Here is a 19774-nt window from a genome sequence, read left to right as displayed (position 1 = left end):
AAGCCAAAAGACAACAAGTGCACGAGTCACATTTTTTCCTTCCGGTTTTCGGGAAACATAAAAGAAAACTGAATTAAAAACCCAACATCCAAAAAAAAAAAAAAGAAAGTAAAAACAAGATAAAAACCAACAAGAACGAGAGACTAGGTGGTGGCATAATTGAACGGAACCCCCAAGGTTTCATTCTCTTCATTTACTGCACTTAATTTCTCCGAACTGAAATCTCGCCGATCATCAATCCCCGATTATCCTTACAATATACAAAATCCACTCCTTTCGACGTAATCTCCGGCGATCACCATATCTTCGAGATCGGTTTCCTTTTGTTTTACACTTAGTTGACTTCAGCTTTATCTTAATTTTAGGGTTTGAGGATTTTGAATTATCGAATTGATGCAAGAATTCGTAAGTAACTAGTCATGTCAAAGTTTTAGATTGTAAAATTTTGCAATTTATTCATGGCGAGCGCCGGTGAGGAAGACAACGACGCTGTACTGAGCGACGTGGAGGCGGATGATCCGCTACCTATTGATATAAATTCTCCGCCACCGGAAGATGTCTCAATTGAGAAATTCCATGAGATTCTTGCGGAGCTGGATCGAGAGCGGCAATCTCGATTAGCCGCAGAGAATTCGAAATCGGAATTGCAAGTTTCGTTTAACAGATTGAGAGTTCTCGCTCATGAAGCAATCAAAAAGCGCGATGAGCACTCGAGACAACGCGATGAAGCATTACGGGAAAAGGAAGAAGTTTCTAGAACAGTCGAGAAGGTAACGGATGAACTAAAAGAAGCGATTAAGCAGAAAGATGATTTTGCTAAGCAGTTAGAGGAAGTGAAAAAAGCGAAAGAATCAATGAGAACTGAGATGGAAACTTCTGGTTCAATGTTAGTTAGTGGAATTGATAAAATATCTGGAAAAGTTAGTCAATTTAAGAATTTTGTAGCTGGTGGATTACCTAGGTCACCGAAATACACAGGATTGCCAGCTGTCTCGTATGGTGTGATCAAACGGATGAATGAGATTGTAGAGGAGCTTTTAAGACAGATTGAATCAACAACAAAGTCATGGAACGAGGCACGGGAACAAATGGAACACAGGAATTATGAAATTGCTATTGAAGTTTCAGAGTTAGAGGCGAAGATTAGTGGTTTGAGAGAGGAGGTTGCGAAGAAAGCTTCAGTTGTCGACAGTTTAGAGAAATCTGTAAGTGAAAAAGATGAGAAACTATCGGAGTTGGAAGGAGTGATGTGTGAGAAGCAAAATGCATTGGAGAGTGAAGTGGTTGGATTGAGGGATTTGGTGAGTGAATACGAGGGTAGGTTAAGCAGTTCAGAAACAAAGCTGGAAATGCAAAGACCATTACTTGCTGAGCAACTGAAATATGTTGGGAATATACACGAACAGATTTATAATGCTGTTAAGGTTGTTGATGCGAGGAAGGCATCTGAGTTGTCGGAATCCTTGTTTCTTGCGCAAGAGATGGACATGGAAGAGAATATAAGGGCGGTTTTAGCGGGATTGGAATCTATTTATGAAATGAGTGAATTCGTTGTCCATAAAACGAGGGATTTGTTAGAGGAGAGGAGTCGTGAAGTGAAAAAACTAAATGAGTCAGTTTCTCAATTAGTAAAAGAAAAAGAACAAATTGGGTCTTTACTGAGAAGTGCTCTTTCAAAGAGAATTTCAGTGGATTTATCATCCAAAACAAATGAATTGTTTAAGATAGCGGAAAATGGATTGAGAGAAGCTGGGATAAATTACAAGTTCAATAATCGTGTTGGCGATGGCAAGATCCCTGCTTCTGATAATAAAAAGGATGCAGCGAATACAGAAGAGGATGAAGTATATGCTTTGGTAAGTCTTTTTTGGTACTAATTCGTGTTTAAAGTTTCTTGTTATTTTATTAACTAATTGATGTTCTTGATGTAGGCTGGTGCATTAGAAAATATAATTAGGCAGTCTCAGGTTGAGATCATTGACCTAAAACATACTGTGGAAGAGCTAAGGTACCTCCTGTTCAAGCTTATATTGGGTTAACTGTTTTTTGAGCCGCATTTCATCACTATGTGATGCTACTCGGCTTGAGCGAGCAGATCTGATGCATGGCCCCTTTGTCTTCTTTTTCTCCTCTAGAAACACTCGAGTATGACTTAGCCTATCCTTATCCTGACTATGTTGTTTTATCATTTTGCTTTACTGAATCAAAGGGCAGAGTCAAGTTTACTGAAGGAACATGTGGAAACACAAGTGAAGGAACTCAGCCAATGGAAGCAACGTGTGGAGGAACTTGAAGAGAAGGAGAGGGTGGCAAATGAAAATGTAATGCACTGCCAAATCTCAATATATTATGTCATAATACTGGTATTTGGTTCATAGAGTTTGATGTCATTTGTGGAGGTTTGCGTAGGAGAATTCTGGTAAGCTCATATTCATATGTAATCCTTTTTGTCTTATTATCTTACAAATAACTTTCTTCATTGTAGGTTGAAGGGCTTATGATGGACATCACTGCCGCTGAAGAAGAAATTACACGGTGGAAAATCGCTGCACAGCAAGAAGCTGCTGCAGGTAAAGCTGTTGAACAAGAATGTGATGCACAGGTAATTGATGCTTAAACGCTCTTAATGTAATTTAACTAATTATTGTGAAAGTCATAAATGCATTTCTGACGAGTGGAATCTGATCTCTATTAAACTGGTCCGGGAAAACTTTTGTCGTGCTGGGGGTTTCGGTTTTTATGCTGTTCTGTTTCCACTAGAACACAAGCTGACACATGCTGTCACACTTGTGGTTGTTTATTCAATTGCTAAGAAACTGTTAGCATGTTTCTGACTTATTTGTGAGGCTGAAACTGGTTACTTCATCAGTACTGCCAAAGTCTTTCAACTTCTGTATCAACTATTGTATTTTAGAATGAAGATAAATCATCTGCTTTGGGCAGATTTTTCTTCCAACCAGACACCTTTTCATGGGTTTGAAGTGTAACCCTTGTTTCGTTTGGCCTTTAAATTAAACGTCTTGGAATGATAAAAGATATTTACTACTTCATGAAAAGAGATGGATCTTAAAAGTTGTTTTAGTAATGTTCTTCTCTTTCCCTCCCCCCCTTTTTATTTTGGAGGAGTTTTTTTTTTTTTTTTTGGGGGGGGGGGGGGGTTTCAGTGTGAAGAGGTGGTTATTGGCTTGCGTTTCTCAATTTTTAGTCGCTGAATCTCCCTTTTGCGAGTTTGTCAGGCATGTTGATGCTTAATTGTGACTTGGGGCATGTGGAGGAACAAAATTCTATGTCAACTCTGTATTATCCTGCTATTAAGTAAAGATGACAATATAATGCTGTAAAATGGATATTTTGGCTTCAGGATTTGAGAGTGTGCCTCTTAGCCTAGAGTACGGTGATACTGCTGTTCTAACAGCTTATAGCTAAACATTTAATGCTAGAGGTAATTTTAGAAAGCTTTGAGTCAAAAAAGTTCTCAAATTGCGTTGCGATCTATCTCAATTTTGAATTAGATTTAAAGATATGAAAGCCAAAACGAGATATTCAATTTCAAAGTTCTGTTTCAAAAAGAAAATCAACTCCAAAGTCTTGAGTAATTTTTTGTTGCTAGCAGGAGGTAGTACATTGTGATATAAAAAGGAAAGAGGTGAAATTTCATATTATCAAGAAAGTTGGCCAAAGCATGTAAAGCGCACAAGAACCTACCATGTGTAGTGAGCTCGACGCCCTTATGTAAGCTATGCTTTTAGGAATCAGCAATTGATTCAATGAATGTGTATAGAGCCAAAAGGATATAGAAGATTCACACAAACAGGCGCAACTAGTTGGGTTTTGAGGTCAAGTTGATTGATTGATTGATTTGGATTCTGGTGTGATATGTCTGCTGGCTCTCTTTAGAGACAGAATTTCCTTAGAAATTGAGATCCCTTTGCTGTCAGGTTTCTTTTTATTCTCCTGGTCAAGAGTTTGTTCCTTTAGCAAGGCCAGATGATCAGAACAATACATCTGGGAAAAAGAAGGCCATACCCAATGAGTTCTCTCTTCTGACAAAAGATACTTGTGATTTTTCCTGTTATATTCAAAGAAGGAAGGAATAATAGATCTGGAAAAAAAACCCAGAAGAAATAGAAGAGTGTTGTCATCACCTGTCCCAAAAAATTAACTGAAATAAAGCAGGAGCGTGAATTCACATGCCCTATCAACTCAATGGCTCACAACAGTCTCAAATAAGTAATGAGAGCAAGTATATAAGCTAACAAAGTGTGTATATGAAAGAGTGTATGACTACACAGTTCTACGATGTAAAACCAGTACATGAAATCCATAATATTAAATTAGCATAAGAAGGGTGTCTATAAAATTATTCTAGCATGAATAAGATGCTTAAATGGTCGTACAACAACTAGTTATGACATACAATATCCTATCATGTTAAACTAGTATGTGATGATGCACATATAGTCATGACTCAAAGAATAATAATGATCAATATATGACTAACAAGTAACTCATGTAGTCCAATACATATGAACCTATCTCTAACATGAATAAAATGTTCAGGTAGTCATACAAACAAGTAAAGCATGTCATAAGTAGAAGATGATCAAAACAAGGCTTAAAGAAGCCTAAAATCTACCCCAAACATAGTACAACATTGGTATCAACATATACGCTCGTCAACTCGTATATGTCACTCCCATCACATGTAGCACATAAGTCCATTCGTTGTTAGCTTCTTCGATGGCCGCTGCTTCAGGGGCGACATCGGCTATAGATGGTACTGTTATTCCACAACCTCCCGCCTCTGATGGACCCAACTCCATCGCCCCCTCATCTGCTCCTGGGCTTAGTTGTGTTGAGGCTACACTTCAAGCTTCTTCTTCTTCTGGGAAGATCGTTGAGCATGCCCCATCTGATGTTAGTGCCGGACCAGTATCTCCAGTTAAGATGCCGCCAATGACTCCATGCTCTCCTCCTTCCTGCTACCCTACTGGTGTTCCTGGTCATTCATGTAGCAGCAGGGTGCTAATTTCAGAGATTGATACCCCTCAAGCAAATGGCGAGATCCTTTCGGCACCTAAAGTTCCTATTGCTAGCAATGCTATGGTCTTGTATTCCTCCGGTAGGGGTAAGGAAAGGGTTCATATAGAAGACGCCTGTCCGATTTCGTCACGGATTGGAGGAGGGGATATGTCTTTCTTGATGGAGGATAAACTATTAAACTTTGGGAAGTTCCTTGGTAATTCTTTTGAAGGGAAGGAAGATAGGGTGTTAGAACTGTTGAGGGAGATTGAGCAACAATCTTGTTATGATGGTGCAGGGAGGAAGTTGGGTCAAGGTGTTAAGCAAAATAATTTAGGGGATATAGTGGTGTACCAGAGAAGGGGCCGGGTGTGTGACAGGGAGGAAGAGAGCTCGATTAGAGGGGGTGGGGAGAAGGGGGATATTGTTTCTTATGGAAGTTAAGATTCTTTCATGGAATGTGAAGGGATGAATGACCCAAATAAAAGGGCCATCATCAAAGTGGGAGTTAGAGAGTGAGGTGCTAACCTAGTTTGCTTTCAGGAGACAAAAATGGAAGTTTTGTCGGATGTGATTGTGAGGAGTGTCTGGGGAGGTAGTTGGGTAAAATATGACTGGGTTCCAGCAGTGGGAAGTGCCGGGGGCATTCTTCTAATGTGGGATGATAGAAGCTTGGAGGTAAAAGAGATTAAGAAGGGAGCTTTTTCTTTAGCAGCTCTTGTCAAAGATAGAGTGAGTGGGGTGGAGTGGGGATTTGGGGGAGTGTACGGACCGGTAGGAGAAGGGTCCAAGGTGTTTTTCTGGGAGGAACTGGCCAATATGATGGGGGAATGGGATATTCCATGGTTTCTTGGGGGAGACTTTAACACTATTAAATTCCCGGAGGAGAGATTAGGGTGTAGTATGATTTCGAGGGCCATGGAGGAGTTTTCTGACTTCATCAATGATCACTTTCTCATTGATCTTCCTCTGTCAGGGGAAAGGTTTACTTGGGCCAGGGCGGAGGATTCTAACTCAAGGTCTAGACTTGATAGATTTCTAATATCGCCCTCCTGGGATGAGCTAGTGCCTAATATGCTGCAGATTCCTTTACCTAGGCTGACTTCGGATCATTTGCCTATCTTGCTAGATGGATGCAGAGGGAGGGGGTGCGTGCTCCCTTCCGATTCGAGAACATGTGGTTGAAGGTGCCAGGATTTGGTGACAAGGTGAAAGAATGGTGGACAAGCTACGGGGTATCAGGGACACCTTCATTCCGTCTTTCGAAGAAACTTAAATTGCTCAAGGGAGATATTATTAGGTGGAATAAGGAGGTTTTTGGGAGGGTAGAGGTTAAAATGAGGGAGCTTATGTATGAATTGGGGGATCTAGAGAGAGGGGAAGGGGCGAGAGAGTTAGATGAATCTGAGAAAGAGAGATTTGGGGGAGGTTAAAAGGGAAATAGTCGAGTTAGCAATAGCTCAGGAGACTAGTTGGCGGCAAAAATCGAGGGCACTATGGTTAAAGGAAGGGGATTCAAATACCAAATTTTTCCACAGGGTGGCGGTTGCAAATCAAAGGAGAAACTTCATAGAGTCCTTAGTTGTGGATGGGGTGATTGAGGGATAGGAGGAGGTAAAAGGGGCGATAGTGGGGTTTTATGAGAACTTATACAGAGGAAGTTAGTTGGAGGCCGGCTTTGGGGGGAATAGAGTTCAACCACATAGGGGAGGGAGACAATGAGTGGCTAGAAAGGGCTTTCGAGGAGGAGGAGATGCACGAGGCTGTGTCGACTTGTGCTGGTGATAAGGCCCCCGGCCCTGATGGTTTCTTCTTGGCCTTCTTTCAGCTCTGTTGGGACACCATCAAGGGGGAGTTGATGGAAGCCATTGAATACTTCCATGTGAATGGTGTTTTCGAGAGATGTATTAATGCTTCTTTTATTACTATTGTGCCTAAGAAAGAAGGTGCATTTCACTTTATCAGTGACTACAGGCCTATTAGTCTTGTGGGGAGCATTTACAAGATTATTTCTAAAGTGCTTTCCAATAGACTCAAGAAGGTTCTTGACGTGTCTGTTTCGTCCTCCCAGAATGCGTTTGTGGAAGGTAGGCAGATCATGGATGCCGCTTTGGTGGCAAATGAACTTGTAGACTCCAGAAGGAAAAATAGAGATTCCAGCTTACTATGCAAGTTGGACCTTGAGAAGGCTTTCGACCATGTCAATTGGGAGTTCCTGGATTTCATTATGATGCGGATGGGGTTTGGGGCAAGATGGAGGGGATGGATCAAATTCTGCATTTCCTCAGTCAGATTCTCTGTCCTGATTAATGGTATCCCGTGTGGTTTCTTTAGCAGCTCTAGGGGTCTCCTATCCCCATGCTATTCATTCTAGTGATGGATGATTTGAGTAAAATGATGGATCGAGCGGCGGGCGGAGGCTTCTTAAGAGGATTCTCAGCTCCGATCGGGGTGCCCAGTGCCCGAAGAGTCTCTCATTTGCTTTTTGCGGATGACACCCTAGTTTTCTGTGATGTCGATATGGATCAGTTGACCTACCTGAAGCAGGTGCTGCAGTGGTTTCAGATAGTATCAGGTTTCAAAATCAACCTCGGCAAATGTTAGATTTTCCCGGTGGGTGACGTTGCTAACATTGATGTTTTGTCTTATGTTCTCAGATGTAAGGTGGGCTCCCTTCCCACTACTTACCTGGGTCTCCCATTGGGTGCTTCGCATAAGGATACTACGACTTGGAATCCAGTGATCAAAAGGGTTGAAAAAAGATTAGCAGGCTGGCAGAAACGGTACTTGTCAAAAAGCGGAAAGGAAGTGCTCATTAAAAGCACTTTATCTAGTATGCCCACCTATTACTTGTCCCTGATGCAAGCTCCTGTGAGCATTACAGAAAAACTGGAGCGGCTTCAAAGGAATTTTCTTTGGGATGCAGCGGATGGAACTAGAAAGTATCATCTAGTGAATTGGCAAACAATCACTTCCCCATAGAAGTGGGGTGGACTTGGAGTAAAAGATCTTAGGGTATTCAACAGAGCTTTGTTAGGGAAATGGGTGGGGAGATTCGGGGTAGAAGAGCATGCTCTATGGAGGGAGGTCATAGTAGAAAAGTATGATTCCACGGGAGGGGTTGGAGGACCAAGGCAATCACAACACCTTTCGGGTGTGGCATGTGGAGGAGCATCATGAAGAATTGGGAATCCTTCGGTGGCAACATCTCTTACAGGGTGGGAGATGGAAGGAGAATCCGTTTTTGGAATCATAGGTGGTGTGGAGAGGATACTCTGAGGGTCTCCTTCCCCACGTCTTCAGAGTTTCAAACCAGAAGGAATTGATGGTCCAACAGATTCGTAACGAGCATGTAGGGGGTAGTATGGGACCTCTCATTTAGAAGGAACATGCAAGATTGGGAGATTGCGGAGCTCCAAGATTTATTGACACTGCTATATGGGCAAGACAGGCCTCAACCATTTGTGATTCTTGGAGATGGGGTTTGCGTGGCGATGGTCTGTTCACCGTAAAGTCCTTTTACCAGAGTATGTTGGTGAGAGAGGAGGCCTCTTTTCCATATTCCTCGATCTGGATTCCTAAGGCGCCCACGAAGGTGTGCTTTTTTGCATGGCTAGCGGCGAGGGGAGTGATTTTGGCTGCTGAGAATCTGCAAAAGAGGGGAATTACACTTGTTAGTTGGTGGTATATGTGTAAAAGCTCAGGGGAAGAAGTTGATCATCTTTTGTTGCATTGCCCTGTGTCCTCGGCTTTGTGGAGGGCGATCCTGAACCTTTTTGGTGTTCAATGGGTGATGCCAAGCACCGTAAAGGAAATGCTATATAACTGGGCCGGTTTCCGTAGAAGAAGAAAGCAAAAGGCGTGGAAGTTCGCCCCGTTAGCACTCATGTGGATAGTTTGGGGAGCTTTTGAGGGGATTGAGTCTCCTTTTTCACATCTTAAGAATAGTCTTTTATCTTTGATCGCTTTTTGGTTCACTCATATAGCCCCTATTTGTATAGAAGATTGGGCGTCTTTTGTAAAGAATCATGTTCTGATGTAAATTCTCTACTTTTTGGTATACTTCTTGTATACGGGAGTTCTCTCCCTTTTGATTAATACAATTTACCTTATCAAAAAAAAAAAAAATCCATTCTTTGGAAAAATTTCCTCAAGTCAAGGTTAGCTAAGATACTTACCTTCTTCGAAATAAGCTTCAACCTTCAAAAGCGCCTTTCCTTTCTTTATGGCCTCCAAACGTCCAAAATCTAGCCAAATAATACTTAACGAGGTTAAATAAGGCTATAGGAATCAATCACATATGAAAAAGACTCGATCTTTATCAGAATCTCAAAAGTCAAACAAAAAATGTACCCGGGCCCACATGGTCAAAATCCAAGATCAAGACCAACTCCGGTGACTTATAGCCGCTCGAGTCCAAATATGTAATTTATTTTCAAATTTGAGTCCAAATCGGTATTCGAAACCTCAAAATTCACTTTTCAAAATTTTGGTTCAAAATGCCCCCAGGCCCTGCTCAAGTGGCAGAGGGTGGTGGATTTGTGTCTTAGGTCACAGGTTCAAGCCCCCACATCATGCTAAGCAAAGCCTGATATTTAAGTGGAGAAGGGTAGAGGGCGGGCTCATTATCCACCGAGTTTCGAAGGCTGCGTTGGTCCAAAGGATCGGCCCCAGACTGATTTCTCGGTCATAAAAAAAAATTGGTTCAAAATCCCTTTTTCCCTCTTTGAAATCCTTGATTCTAAGGCAAAATCGAAAATAGATTTATGTAATAATCATAGATTCAAAAGTTAGAATTACTTACCCTAATGAGGTAGATGAAAATCCCCTCAAAATCACCTCAGTCCGAGCTCCTTGGCTCCCAAAATGGTGAAATGAATGTATGAAATGAGGTTATTTACAAGTGCTGAAAATTGGCTGAAATTACAGAAAATGACTGAAATGGGTGCTGCTGCTATTTTATTGCTGGTTTTTGCCTTAAAAACCTTCCCCGAACACCTCAAAACTCACCCGAGTGCCCGGGGGCCCTTTCAGATCATCCCAACAAGTCCAAATACTCTATATAAACTATATTCCACGGCTCAAAACACAAAGTGGAATGCTACAAATCAAATCTATAACTCAAATCAACTTAAAAATTCTTAAACTTTTGCCGAAATGCACCTGAGCCCCTCGGGTCCTAATCCTAACATACATACTAGTCCAAAATCATTTGAACCTATTGGAACCTTCAAACCATGAATCTAAGCTCGTTTATTCAAAATGTTGACTTTGGTTAAGTCTAAGCACTTTAGGCTTCTAGTTCAAGTTCAAGTCTCCCAAAACGCTTCCGAACCCTTCGGGGCCGTGCTACCCATAAATCACCAAATGAACCTACGAGAAGTCTCAAATAAGGGACCACAGTCCTAGAACTCAAAATGACCAGTTGGGTTGTAATATCATAACTATGGCTACAAAGAGTGGAAGAGAATTAGAGTGAGTAGAGTGCTCGATATGAAGACTAGGGTGTCCTATGTATTAAGATAGTAGTAGTGATTCGTGATGTGATGTATGAAAGCTTGCTAAGGGGTATGAACTTTGGCATGCCGTTTCAGAAGAACTGCAACTTGGGTGTTTGATACTATTCACTAGGTTGCTATTAACTATGCCTTGTTACATACATGCATTAAGCTAAGATGCAAGGTCAGAGTTTGATGTCCAGAAGTTATTGCCTTTATTCCATCTCTAGCTCTCAAATGGAATACCAAACTTTTGGGTCGCTATTGTGAAAAATCAGAATCTACAATCTAGTAAAGCTCAAGAAAGCACTTTTATACTGGGTAAGTCACTTGGATGTCTGATTCTACTAGAAAAATAATGCATACCGAGCATTGCATAGACAATGTCACATTTATTTACTGAATTAACAAGATAACTTAAACAATAACAATGACCAAGCATCACTGACCATAGACAGAAGAGAAATCTCTCTTTATGTCAATTTGTAATGCAGGTTTTATGTGAATCTTTGAACCTCAAATGTCAAAGCGAATTTTAGAGCCGTTATCGGAGAGAGAATCAGATTCTACTAAAGCTCAGAACAGCACTTTATATTGGAGTCATGCACTTAGATGTTCTTCTACTAGAAAAACAGTGCAGCCGTGGAAGTGCATGGACATTATCACATTTTATTTCTTAATCAACAGGATAACTCTTACCGAAATGAATGAACAATTGGGTTTTGCACCATTGACCATTTGTCCCCTATGCAGATAGGAATACACCTCAGTTTATGAAATTGTCCATGGATCGTGGTTTAGAGATATTGAGAACTCTATAATAATCTATCAACCAAATAATTTAACATTAATGCGGTTCTGATTTCATACTTTATAATTTATTAGTAGAATACAAAAGCGAGCAGTATGCCTATGTTTTTTTTTCCAATTCTCCAGCAATTTCTTGTAAATAAACTGCTGCATGTTCTGCCATTCCGGTTACTGACTCATCGACTATTTCTACAAAAACAAAAAAACGATGGTTCTTGCAGTTGTCGGCTGTACGCCAGGAGCTTGAGGCAGCGAAGGAAGCCGTACTAGAGTCTGAGAAGAAGCTCAAATTCAAAGAAGAAACAGCTGATGCAGCCATAGCTGCAAGAGATGCAGCTGAGAAATCATTGAGACTGGCAGATTTAAGAGCATCGAGGCTGAGGGATAAAGTGGAAGAGCTCACTCGTCAGCTTGAAGAGCTAGATGGCAGGGAAACATCCAGAACTGCTCTAAACAGGCCAAGATACATATGCTGGCCATGGCAATGGCTTGGCTTAGATTTGGTAGGTACGAGACGTGTAGAGACACAACAAGAGAGTGCCAATGAAATGGAACTTTCTGAACCCCTTCTTTGACAGCCTCCTCTTCTCTTACTGGTGACAATAGTATGCTTCTTTGAACTCCCAGTATTTTATTCTTTTCTCTTGTTCTCTTCTTGTAATTCATTTTTATTATTTCCTCTGCTTTTTCTTTTTTCTTTTTCAAATTTCCACCTGCTGTATATTTTTTGTGATACTTGTAAGAAAAATAATCAGATAAATGATATAGGAGATTAATTGTTCAAAGTAAAACGAGCCTTTTGGATTGTACACAAGTTACACTGGCTCTGTTCAGAGGAAGTCTGTCTTTTCGTAGTTCATGCATCAAGGATTGGTATTTTTTTCTTGGCCTCAATAGCTTTGTTTTTTAATCTTTCGATAGAAATGGAGTAGAAGGTCTCAAATAAAAGTAAAGGTAGCTCCATTAATATTAGAGGAAATTGAAATGGTATCTGAGAAATGATTTATGGTGGGAAGTGCTTTGAAGAACGAAGAATTGGACTGTTCATTTCGTAAAGTTGAAGGTAAAACCATTTGTTGCATTAGAGTTATAGTGTAGTTCTTAATTTGCTAGAGTTTGCTCGCAGGGATTGTAGGATATTTCTTCAATAATAATTTCCATTTACAAAAATAAAGGATGTTACAAATTTTTGTTGAACTCAATTCATGTTTTGACGCGAAAGAAGGCTGATTTGAGGTCAATGTTCAGTCGCGTAAAAATCAACTCGGTGTGCGTGAATACTCATTACCGATTTAAGTCCGGATAAAAAAAGTCGTGGTAGACAATTTCATGGTGAATCCTTACATTGCTAGTATTGTCGGGACATGTTCATCTTGTCACGCGTTACATCGTTGGATGAGTTTAAATACCGCGATATTCGTCTTTAAATTCAAATATGATAATCTTACCGAAAATAAATAGAGCCTACGACTCCTTATTCCAAAATCAATAATCAATTTGACTCGCTTAACTTTTTTATATCCATAAATGGAGCACATCAATACTATAAGGAAGGTTCTCCGAGTAATGGGTATCTCGTAGAACCTCAACTCATCTCCTAGGGTCTATTTGTATGAATATGTAAAAATGGTGCTCGAAGAGTTCTGATTGCTCAATAATAGTATTTCAACTTTCAATCAAATGGGTTAAAAATTCCAATAATAAGGATAATAATTGATCTTTAGAATATCTATATATAAATATAAAGCTGGCAATATAAAGATGATGTGGCAGTCCCTATGATCAACATTAGTATTTACCTATTTTTTCCTTTTTCCTACAATTTCTTCTTCATTCTGCTATAGAACAAAAAAACTGATTCATAAAAGACTAATGGATTTGCTCTGAAGGGTCACATTGGTAACGTAAAACGTTAATCTGATAGGTCACATTGGTAACATAGAAAGCTAACCGTATGCTTCTAAAAAGTTAAACTCAAATTAATTGTATTTAGTTTAGGCTTCCAAATACAATGGCTAGGTCTTTCAGCTTCTTTCTTCTTCCTCCAATGTCTACCCATGGAAAGTGCATCAATTCTAAAGACACCGCGGTATAGGTATGGCTCCTTATTCTATCTTGCAATATCGTTATTCTTCACTTTATGAAATTATCAACAATTATATGATTGTTTGAATTAAAGTATTGCTATTCTTCTTTGTATGTAGTTTTAGTTTTGCATAAATGAGAGATGTGCCCACCACGGGAAGTAAAATCTCGCGACAGATGTCGCCTCAAGTTTCCCATTTGTAAATAGATGTAATCATGTACAAACCATCTCACTTGAGAATTCAACTGTTAAAGGAAAAAGTAATAGAAGCAAGAATTTGCAGATTTATTCTTTGTCTTCAATCTATTTCCTAAGGTTTTTTGACATAAGATCAATACGTTAGACTAACCACGTGATAGATAATATCTCTCTTCCCATTTTTAATTCTTAGTTTTTTCGTTTATTTCTTCCTGACCTATTTTAATTTCTTGATCTGAAACCCTTTATCTTCCTCAATTTCTGTCACATTATAATATATGATTAACTGAAGGTGTTATTTGAAGAAAATTCTGTTCTAAAGGACTAAATAAGTTATCCAGAATGACAATTGTCTATCTCATTCTGTTGGAACAATTGATAAAAAAGAAGTTATAGAAGTTGAAGAAAAAAATTTGTGAAGTTACTAGTATGTATGGAGATATGAACCTCACTTGGCAATTGAATTCAAAAAGAGATCTCTCCTACTCTCTCTCTCTCCTTTATTTATTTATTTATAATTATTAATGATTTTTTAACTCTCTCTCTCCGTTATTTTTTCGTTTCTTGGATAAGAGTTATAGTAAGCTGAGTTTTTTTTGTCATTGATGCATTCACACAAATACTGGCACTAGAGGCGGATTTAATTATTCTATGGCCATTATATTTTTAAAGTGTTTATATTTACTTTTTGTTGCAACTTAATAAAATTTTATACGTAAATTTATGCTCCGCATTGAAAATATTGAGTTTAAGTGATCTCGGTATCATAGATCCACCCCTAACAAGTAGAGTGACAGTTGGAGAACATGGAATATGAGATATATTGGTAAAATGTTATTTGCTTCATTAAAGTTCTCTTCTTTTTCTCAATGTGAGCAAATTGAATAATCTTTAACCTTCTTCATATTTTTTATTCTATATCTTTAATATTGTATATTTTCGAGCAAAAAATAGTACTTAAGTAATGTATCACTTATGGCAGGCGAGCCAAAAATCAATAAGTTTTTGTTGTATTTCTGTGAGATTGAACACATTGGAATTCAGAAATGTCGATCGTTTAACTTTTGGAAAACTTTGTGAGAATTATGTTTGATTTTAATTTTTTTCGTTTGGAATGACTCAGTCATAAAATTTCAATCTAACAAATTAGAACTAGAACATATAAATTATAATTTCTTTTGTTTATTCCTATAAGATGGACTCATGTGTAGTGTGATAAAAATTTCTGGCTAGAACATAATTAGGAGTTAAGGTATGTTGTATGTTATAAAATTTCCATATCTCTTTCGTTCGTGATTAGATAACGAAGAGAGATACTGCATGTTCGCCAGGTATATTCATTAATGAAAATTTCGAAACTTATCTTTATGAAATTGTATTGTATTCACAAATTTTTAGTTAATACATTTGTTAATAAATTAAATGTTGATTGATAACTTGGAAGTCATCAAAGACTTCTTGTGTTGATCCTCCAAATTATGGTGATTGTTGAAATACATATACATTTGCGTGCCGGCAGAAAAGGTGCTTGAGTTTTTGCATCTAAGATTTCTTTATCTCATGATATATATTGCATTATTTTTACATACAGGACAAGACGGTTCATTCAAATTTTTTGGCATTGAAAAATGAATAAAGCATACGACCAATCAATTCCCTGAACTATATCGGCTAATTAATGCTTTGAATTCCCTTATTTGCATACTATTGTTATGCTTTGGGGTCTCTTTAGTTACTTTAAGAAGAAAAAGAAAAAGGAAGATTTAGGAAAAGCAAAATATCCTCATATGATGAATTAAACAAATAAGTTAAAATAATTGCTAGTAATAAAATGGATTAAAACATGAAATCTACTCCATATTTGGACTTAAGGACTAAATGCTTTTAATACTCAGATATTAGAAAAAAAATTAGTTTTATTTTAATTTTTACGACCGCGCGAAGCAATTTTACTAGTTGCGATATAAAAAGGAAAACTCATCAGATTTGTCTCAGAAGTATGTAACATTGCTTAAGTATGTCATCAGTTAAAAGTCATAAAAAGAGAACTTGTATTGTTACATAAATACAAAATACATCGACAGTCCCTTAAAGTTGTATCACTTTTCACTTAGACACTCTATCTTAAATTTGTTCTATTTGAGTACTTTAACCAAGGGTTTATTGTGTCATTTGGATACACAATTCGTAGGCAGCCACACACAAAAGGTGCGTGTAATTCACACGCCTGACGAATAAAATGGCGACACGTGAATTTAACTTTTTAAAATTAAAAACAATTCGAAAATAAAATAAAATATAAAAACAAGGACTCCACCCCACCACCGTCATCTTCCCCAATGGACTAATCCTCAACTATGTTTGTTCGTTCTCTAAAATTGTCACCAGCTTCCACCTTGAGCAAATTCTGTTCCATCAAGATTCTTCCCATGTCATTCCCAAAAGCTTGCAAAAGCATAAATCATTTAACCGTCTCAAAAATGTCATGAATCTCCCAAAAAAAAAAGTTCGGCGAACTTGACATACGACCTTGGAGACTCCGCCCATTATGGGCTAAATTTTTCCATAAGTGAACCAATTAGTGATCTCTTTTTGCTCATTTTTTTTCATTAAAGCTATAATATTCCGAGGCCAATCTATATAGTGTAGTGGTGGAAGTGGAGCATGGTAGATCGAGATCTGGTTGTAATTTTTTCTTCAAATTTTAAGAATAAATATAGAAAGCATTTAGATTTGAGAAGATTCGTACTTTTGTGTGATTTAGAAGAACTAAGTTTAATCTAATTTTGGTCATGTGAAACAATATGGCTTTGGGGAAGAAAGCCCCATGGTACGCAAAAACTGAGGGACTGGTTGATCGAGAATCCGACAGAAGAAAAAAAGAAGTATGCGGAATTTGGTGAGTCCAGATCATGTGGAGAAGAAAAGAGAAGTTGGACAGAATTTTTTTCGGCAGAAGCTGTACATTTTCGGCAAGAAGTACGTGGCTTTACTTTTTTGGATGACTTCACGCGCTTGAAAAATATGAGAAACACTTATTTTGCTATGTCAACATATTGTGTTTAAATGATACAGTAAAATCTTCGTTAAAATGTTCAAATGAAACAATTTGAGATAAAGGGTCTAAGTGAAAAGTGAAGACAACTTTAAAGGGATGTCCATGTATTATGCCTTACACAAACATTATATATATCCTTATTTTGGGACACGACATCAACTAAAGTAATATTTTTAATGAAGAAAGAATGACAAAAAAATACACATGACTTCACACCATAACAAAAAAATGGCTCATGTTTTTAAGTTTTATCCGACCTAGCTCATATTGTACATATTTTGAAAGCACTAACAAATTCAAAATATATGTTCTTACAACCATTGCTTCTAAAAGCTATGAAATTAAATATGTATTTTCACAACCATTACTTTCACTCTCTTCTTCTCACATCTTCTACATATGCTTCAAGGGACCGTATATTTTCTGCTTCTCCTCTTGTGTCGTCTGGTTGCAATGTAAGAAAATTGAAGAGTAGAAGTCCACCATTGAAGACCATTGATCACACTCAACTATGCCTTATAAAAAGGACCCTGCGGACGTTGCAAATATAACCTGAGTATTCTGCCCAGAGTCGAATCCACAGAGAGTTAACCTATCACTCACTATCTTTAGACCCACTAAACTCTTGAGAACCAATTTCCCCAAACGTGTGAATCACAGTTGATGGTGTCTTTAATAACTAAAATTGCAAGTAAATAAACAGCTGTAAACTAAGGATGCTAAGGTTGTAAACAATAATGAGAAAACGCTAAGGTAATGACTTCCCCTATTGATGGAATCCCTTATATTTATGCTTCATACAAATTGACCAACACCTCTCTATCAATCATGAACGCTCATCTTACCGTAAATCTCTCCCGAGTAATCACAGTAATATACTCAATGCACTCTCCCGAGATACACTAGCTAGCTCTAATTAACACGGTTCACTTTAGATTGCACTCAAGGCTTCGTTATCCCTAATCCCGCTTTTAAACCCGCAGTTATAGATCCCTCTTATACTTTGGGAGTGGTGTTGTTCAACAATAACCTAAATATGCACTCTCTCCCGAGTTATGCACACTAATTAGCACAGCTAATTGAGGATCATGTCAATTAACTACAACATGCACAAAGTTGAACAAATAAAGATTGAGACTAGCAATTTGTATTCACATAAACAAGAAGTTCATCCCCCAATAGGTTCCATCAAAACCTTAGACAAAAGATTTAGCTACTCATAACTATGGGTAAACAAACTAAAACAATATTCATCATAAAACTTGCAAGAAAAATCAAAGAAAAGAAGAAAGATGTTTTGGGTGATCTCTCACAATTGTTTTTCCTTTACAAAATACTCTCCAAATCAATACATGCCTCTCTTGGGCGAAGTCTAGTGGTTAAAATAGGGTTTTGGGCTAAAAATCCCATGTTTTGCACTTTAGTCCCTGAAGTTCTCCGCCTCCGCCGCGGTTCTGCCGCGGTCACGGTCAAACCACGGCCAAACATGCTCTCTAATTCTCACTTTGTATGCAGCCCTCTTCTACCATGGTTCTGTCGCGGTCGCGGTGGAACCGCGACAATCCTCTTTCGGTTCTGACTTGAGCTGTTTCGCGTGGTTTACTTGACGGAATTTTACGATCGGCCTCTTTTTCTCCATATTTGATCCCAAAAGTACTCCATAGCCTTCTCTGGTCATATATAACCTGCAAAGCATGAAAAACACTAATAAGAGCATTTTGTTATCACTTTTATCATCCAAACTATACAAGAAAGTGGTTATTTTAGGGCCTAATTATAGTTAAATTCACCTATTATCAACCATTCAAAGCTTTGCTTTCGAAAATGGATTTACACTTCTAGGCCTAATCGTTCGATGCATTACCCAATTTTTATGTCACACCCGCCATTATGAAGAAACAACCTAAGCAGTGCAATAGTCACGCCTCAGATGAAGATTCTAACACCATGACACACTCATGCTCACTCTAGTTACTCTAACAGAGGTGAAAACTCACTTTTTCTTCCTGAGTCACATGCCCTCACATCATAATTCTAAGAGAAGTTCCACACACATAAAATTCAAGCAACAAGGAACCAAAGATAGGAAGAATTCACTCACTCTCAGCAAAGAACATTCACATGCCACACAGACACACCATAAGCTTGCCCTTAGTGTAGTACTCTACTAATCGAGCTATTCAGTCAAAGATCAAGAGGTCTTTATTTGGTTGTAATGTAGGCTAAGGGACGGGTAGGATATATTTGGATATAGTGACTAACCTCCCTAAGCACTTTTAATACACACTTCCTTTTATTTCAATTTCCATGCTCAGCCCACTCGTTCTTCCACATTTTAGTTCATAGGTGACCCCCACTTTTCTTTAGGTGCAACTGTTTTTTTTCTTTTTTTTTCTTTTACAAATCCATTGTACCATTCAAGTATTTCTTTCCTGATTCCCCTTTTTCCTACTTCCTTACCACCCCACACTTTGACTTTTGTATGTTCTTTAGTAATTCAAGTGCTTCTAGGAGGTACTGGTTCAAATAGTCAAACTATTCAAACACAGGGATATAGGTCATTATAGGGTTATCAAAGAACAGACTTCAGTCTCAAAGGGGTTAACTATGGCAATATATACAGGTGGATTCACAAATATACAGGCTACTCAAAGAATTGCCTCAATCATCTCTAAAACCAAACAGCTTCTATTTCACTTTGCAAACACACAGGGCAAGTTCTAGGTATCACATGCAAGCACAGAATACAAGTAATATCTCACACACACTTGGCATGTAACTCATTCCGAATTAGTTTATCAACACACTCATACGAGCGTTCAAGCAAGACAGGATGTGCAAAATTAAGGCATAGATTTACGAGTCTACAAACGAGCCTAGACGTCGCACCCTCATGTTCGTTTTTGTTATTCTCAGGTGTGTACATCAAGGGTTGCATTCTAGCCTTCACCCATTTTGGTCCTAAAACTACAAACGAAAAATCTACCTAACCCAGTTCAAGGAAAGCCCTTGAAAAAGAACCGTGGTCAAAAGAAAAACCAAGGAAAAATTACTACACTACCTAAAAAAGAAAAAAAAAGAAAATAAAGAAACTACATGGAC

The 19774-nt window shown here is 38.4% G+C and overlaps 1 protein-coding gene across 1 annotated transcript; it reads left to right on the top strand.

The window, feature by feature from the left end:
- Positions 1 to 85: 85 nt before the first annotated feature.
- Positions 86 to 12121, top strand: LOC107806317 (uncharacterized protein At3g49055). The gene is made up of 5 exons (XM_016630456.2): positions 86 to 1856; positions 1932 to 2008; positions 2210 to 2321; positions 2486 to 2602; positions 11552 to 12121. The coding sequence occupies exons 1-5, from the start codon at positions 459 to 461 to the stop codon at positions 11903 to 11905; spliced, it is 2058 nt and encodes a 685-aa protein (XP_016485942.1). The 5' UTR covers positions 86 to 458; the 3' UTR covers positions 11906 to 12121.
- The last annotated feature ends 7653 nt before the right edge of the window (positions 12122 to 19774 follow it).

The sequence above is a fragment of the Nicotiana tabacum genome, chromosome 20 (genome assembly GCF_000715075.1).
Source record: "Nicotiana tabacum cultivar K326 chromosome 20, ASM71507v2, whole genome shotgun sequence".
NCBI classification, from domain to species: domain Eukaryota; kingdom Viridiplantae; phylum Streptophyta; class Magnoliopsida; order Solanales; family Solanaceae; genus Nicotiana; species Nicotiana tabacum.
The sequence above is the reverse complement of the archived record's forward strand: the minus strand, read 5'-3'. Positions and strand labels throughout refer to the sequence as shown.

What these genes read in the sequence shown, in the direction of transcription:
- LOC107806317 (XM_016630456.2), top strand. Translation starts at nt 459, where the DNA reads ATGGCGAGCGCCGGTGAGGAAGACAACGACGCTGTACTGAGCGACGTG. An exon ending in AGGATGAAGTATATGCTTTG is followed by an intron (nt 1,857 to 1,931) that starts GTAAGTCTTTTT and finishes TTCTTGATGTAG; the next exon opens with GCTGGTGCATTAGAAAATAT. An exon ending in CATACTGTGGAAGAGCTAAG is followed by an intron (nt 2,009 to 2,209) that starts GTACCTCCTGTT and finishes ACTGAATCAAAG; the next exon opens with GGCAGAGTCAAGTTTACTGA.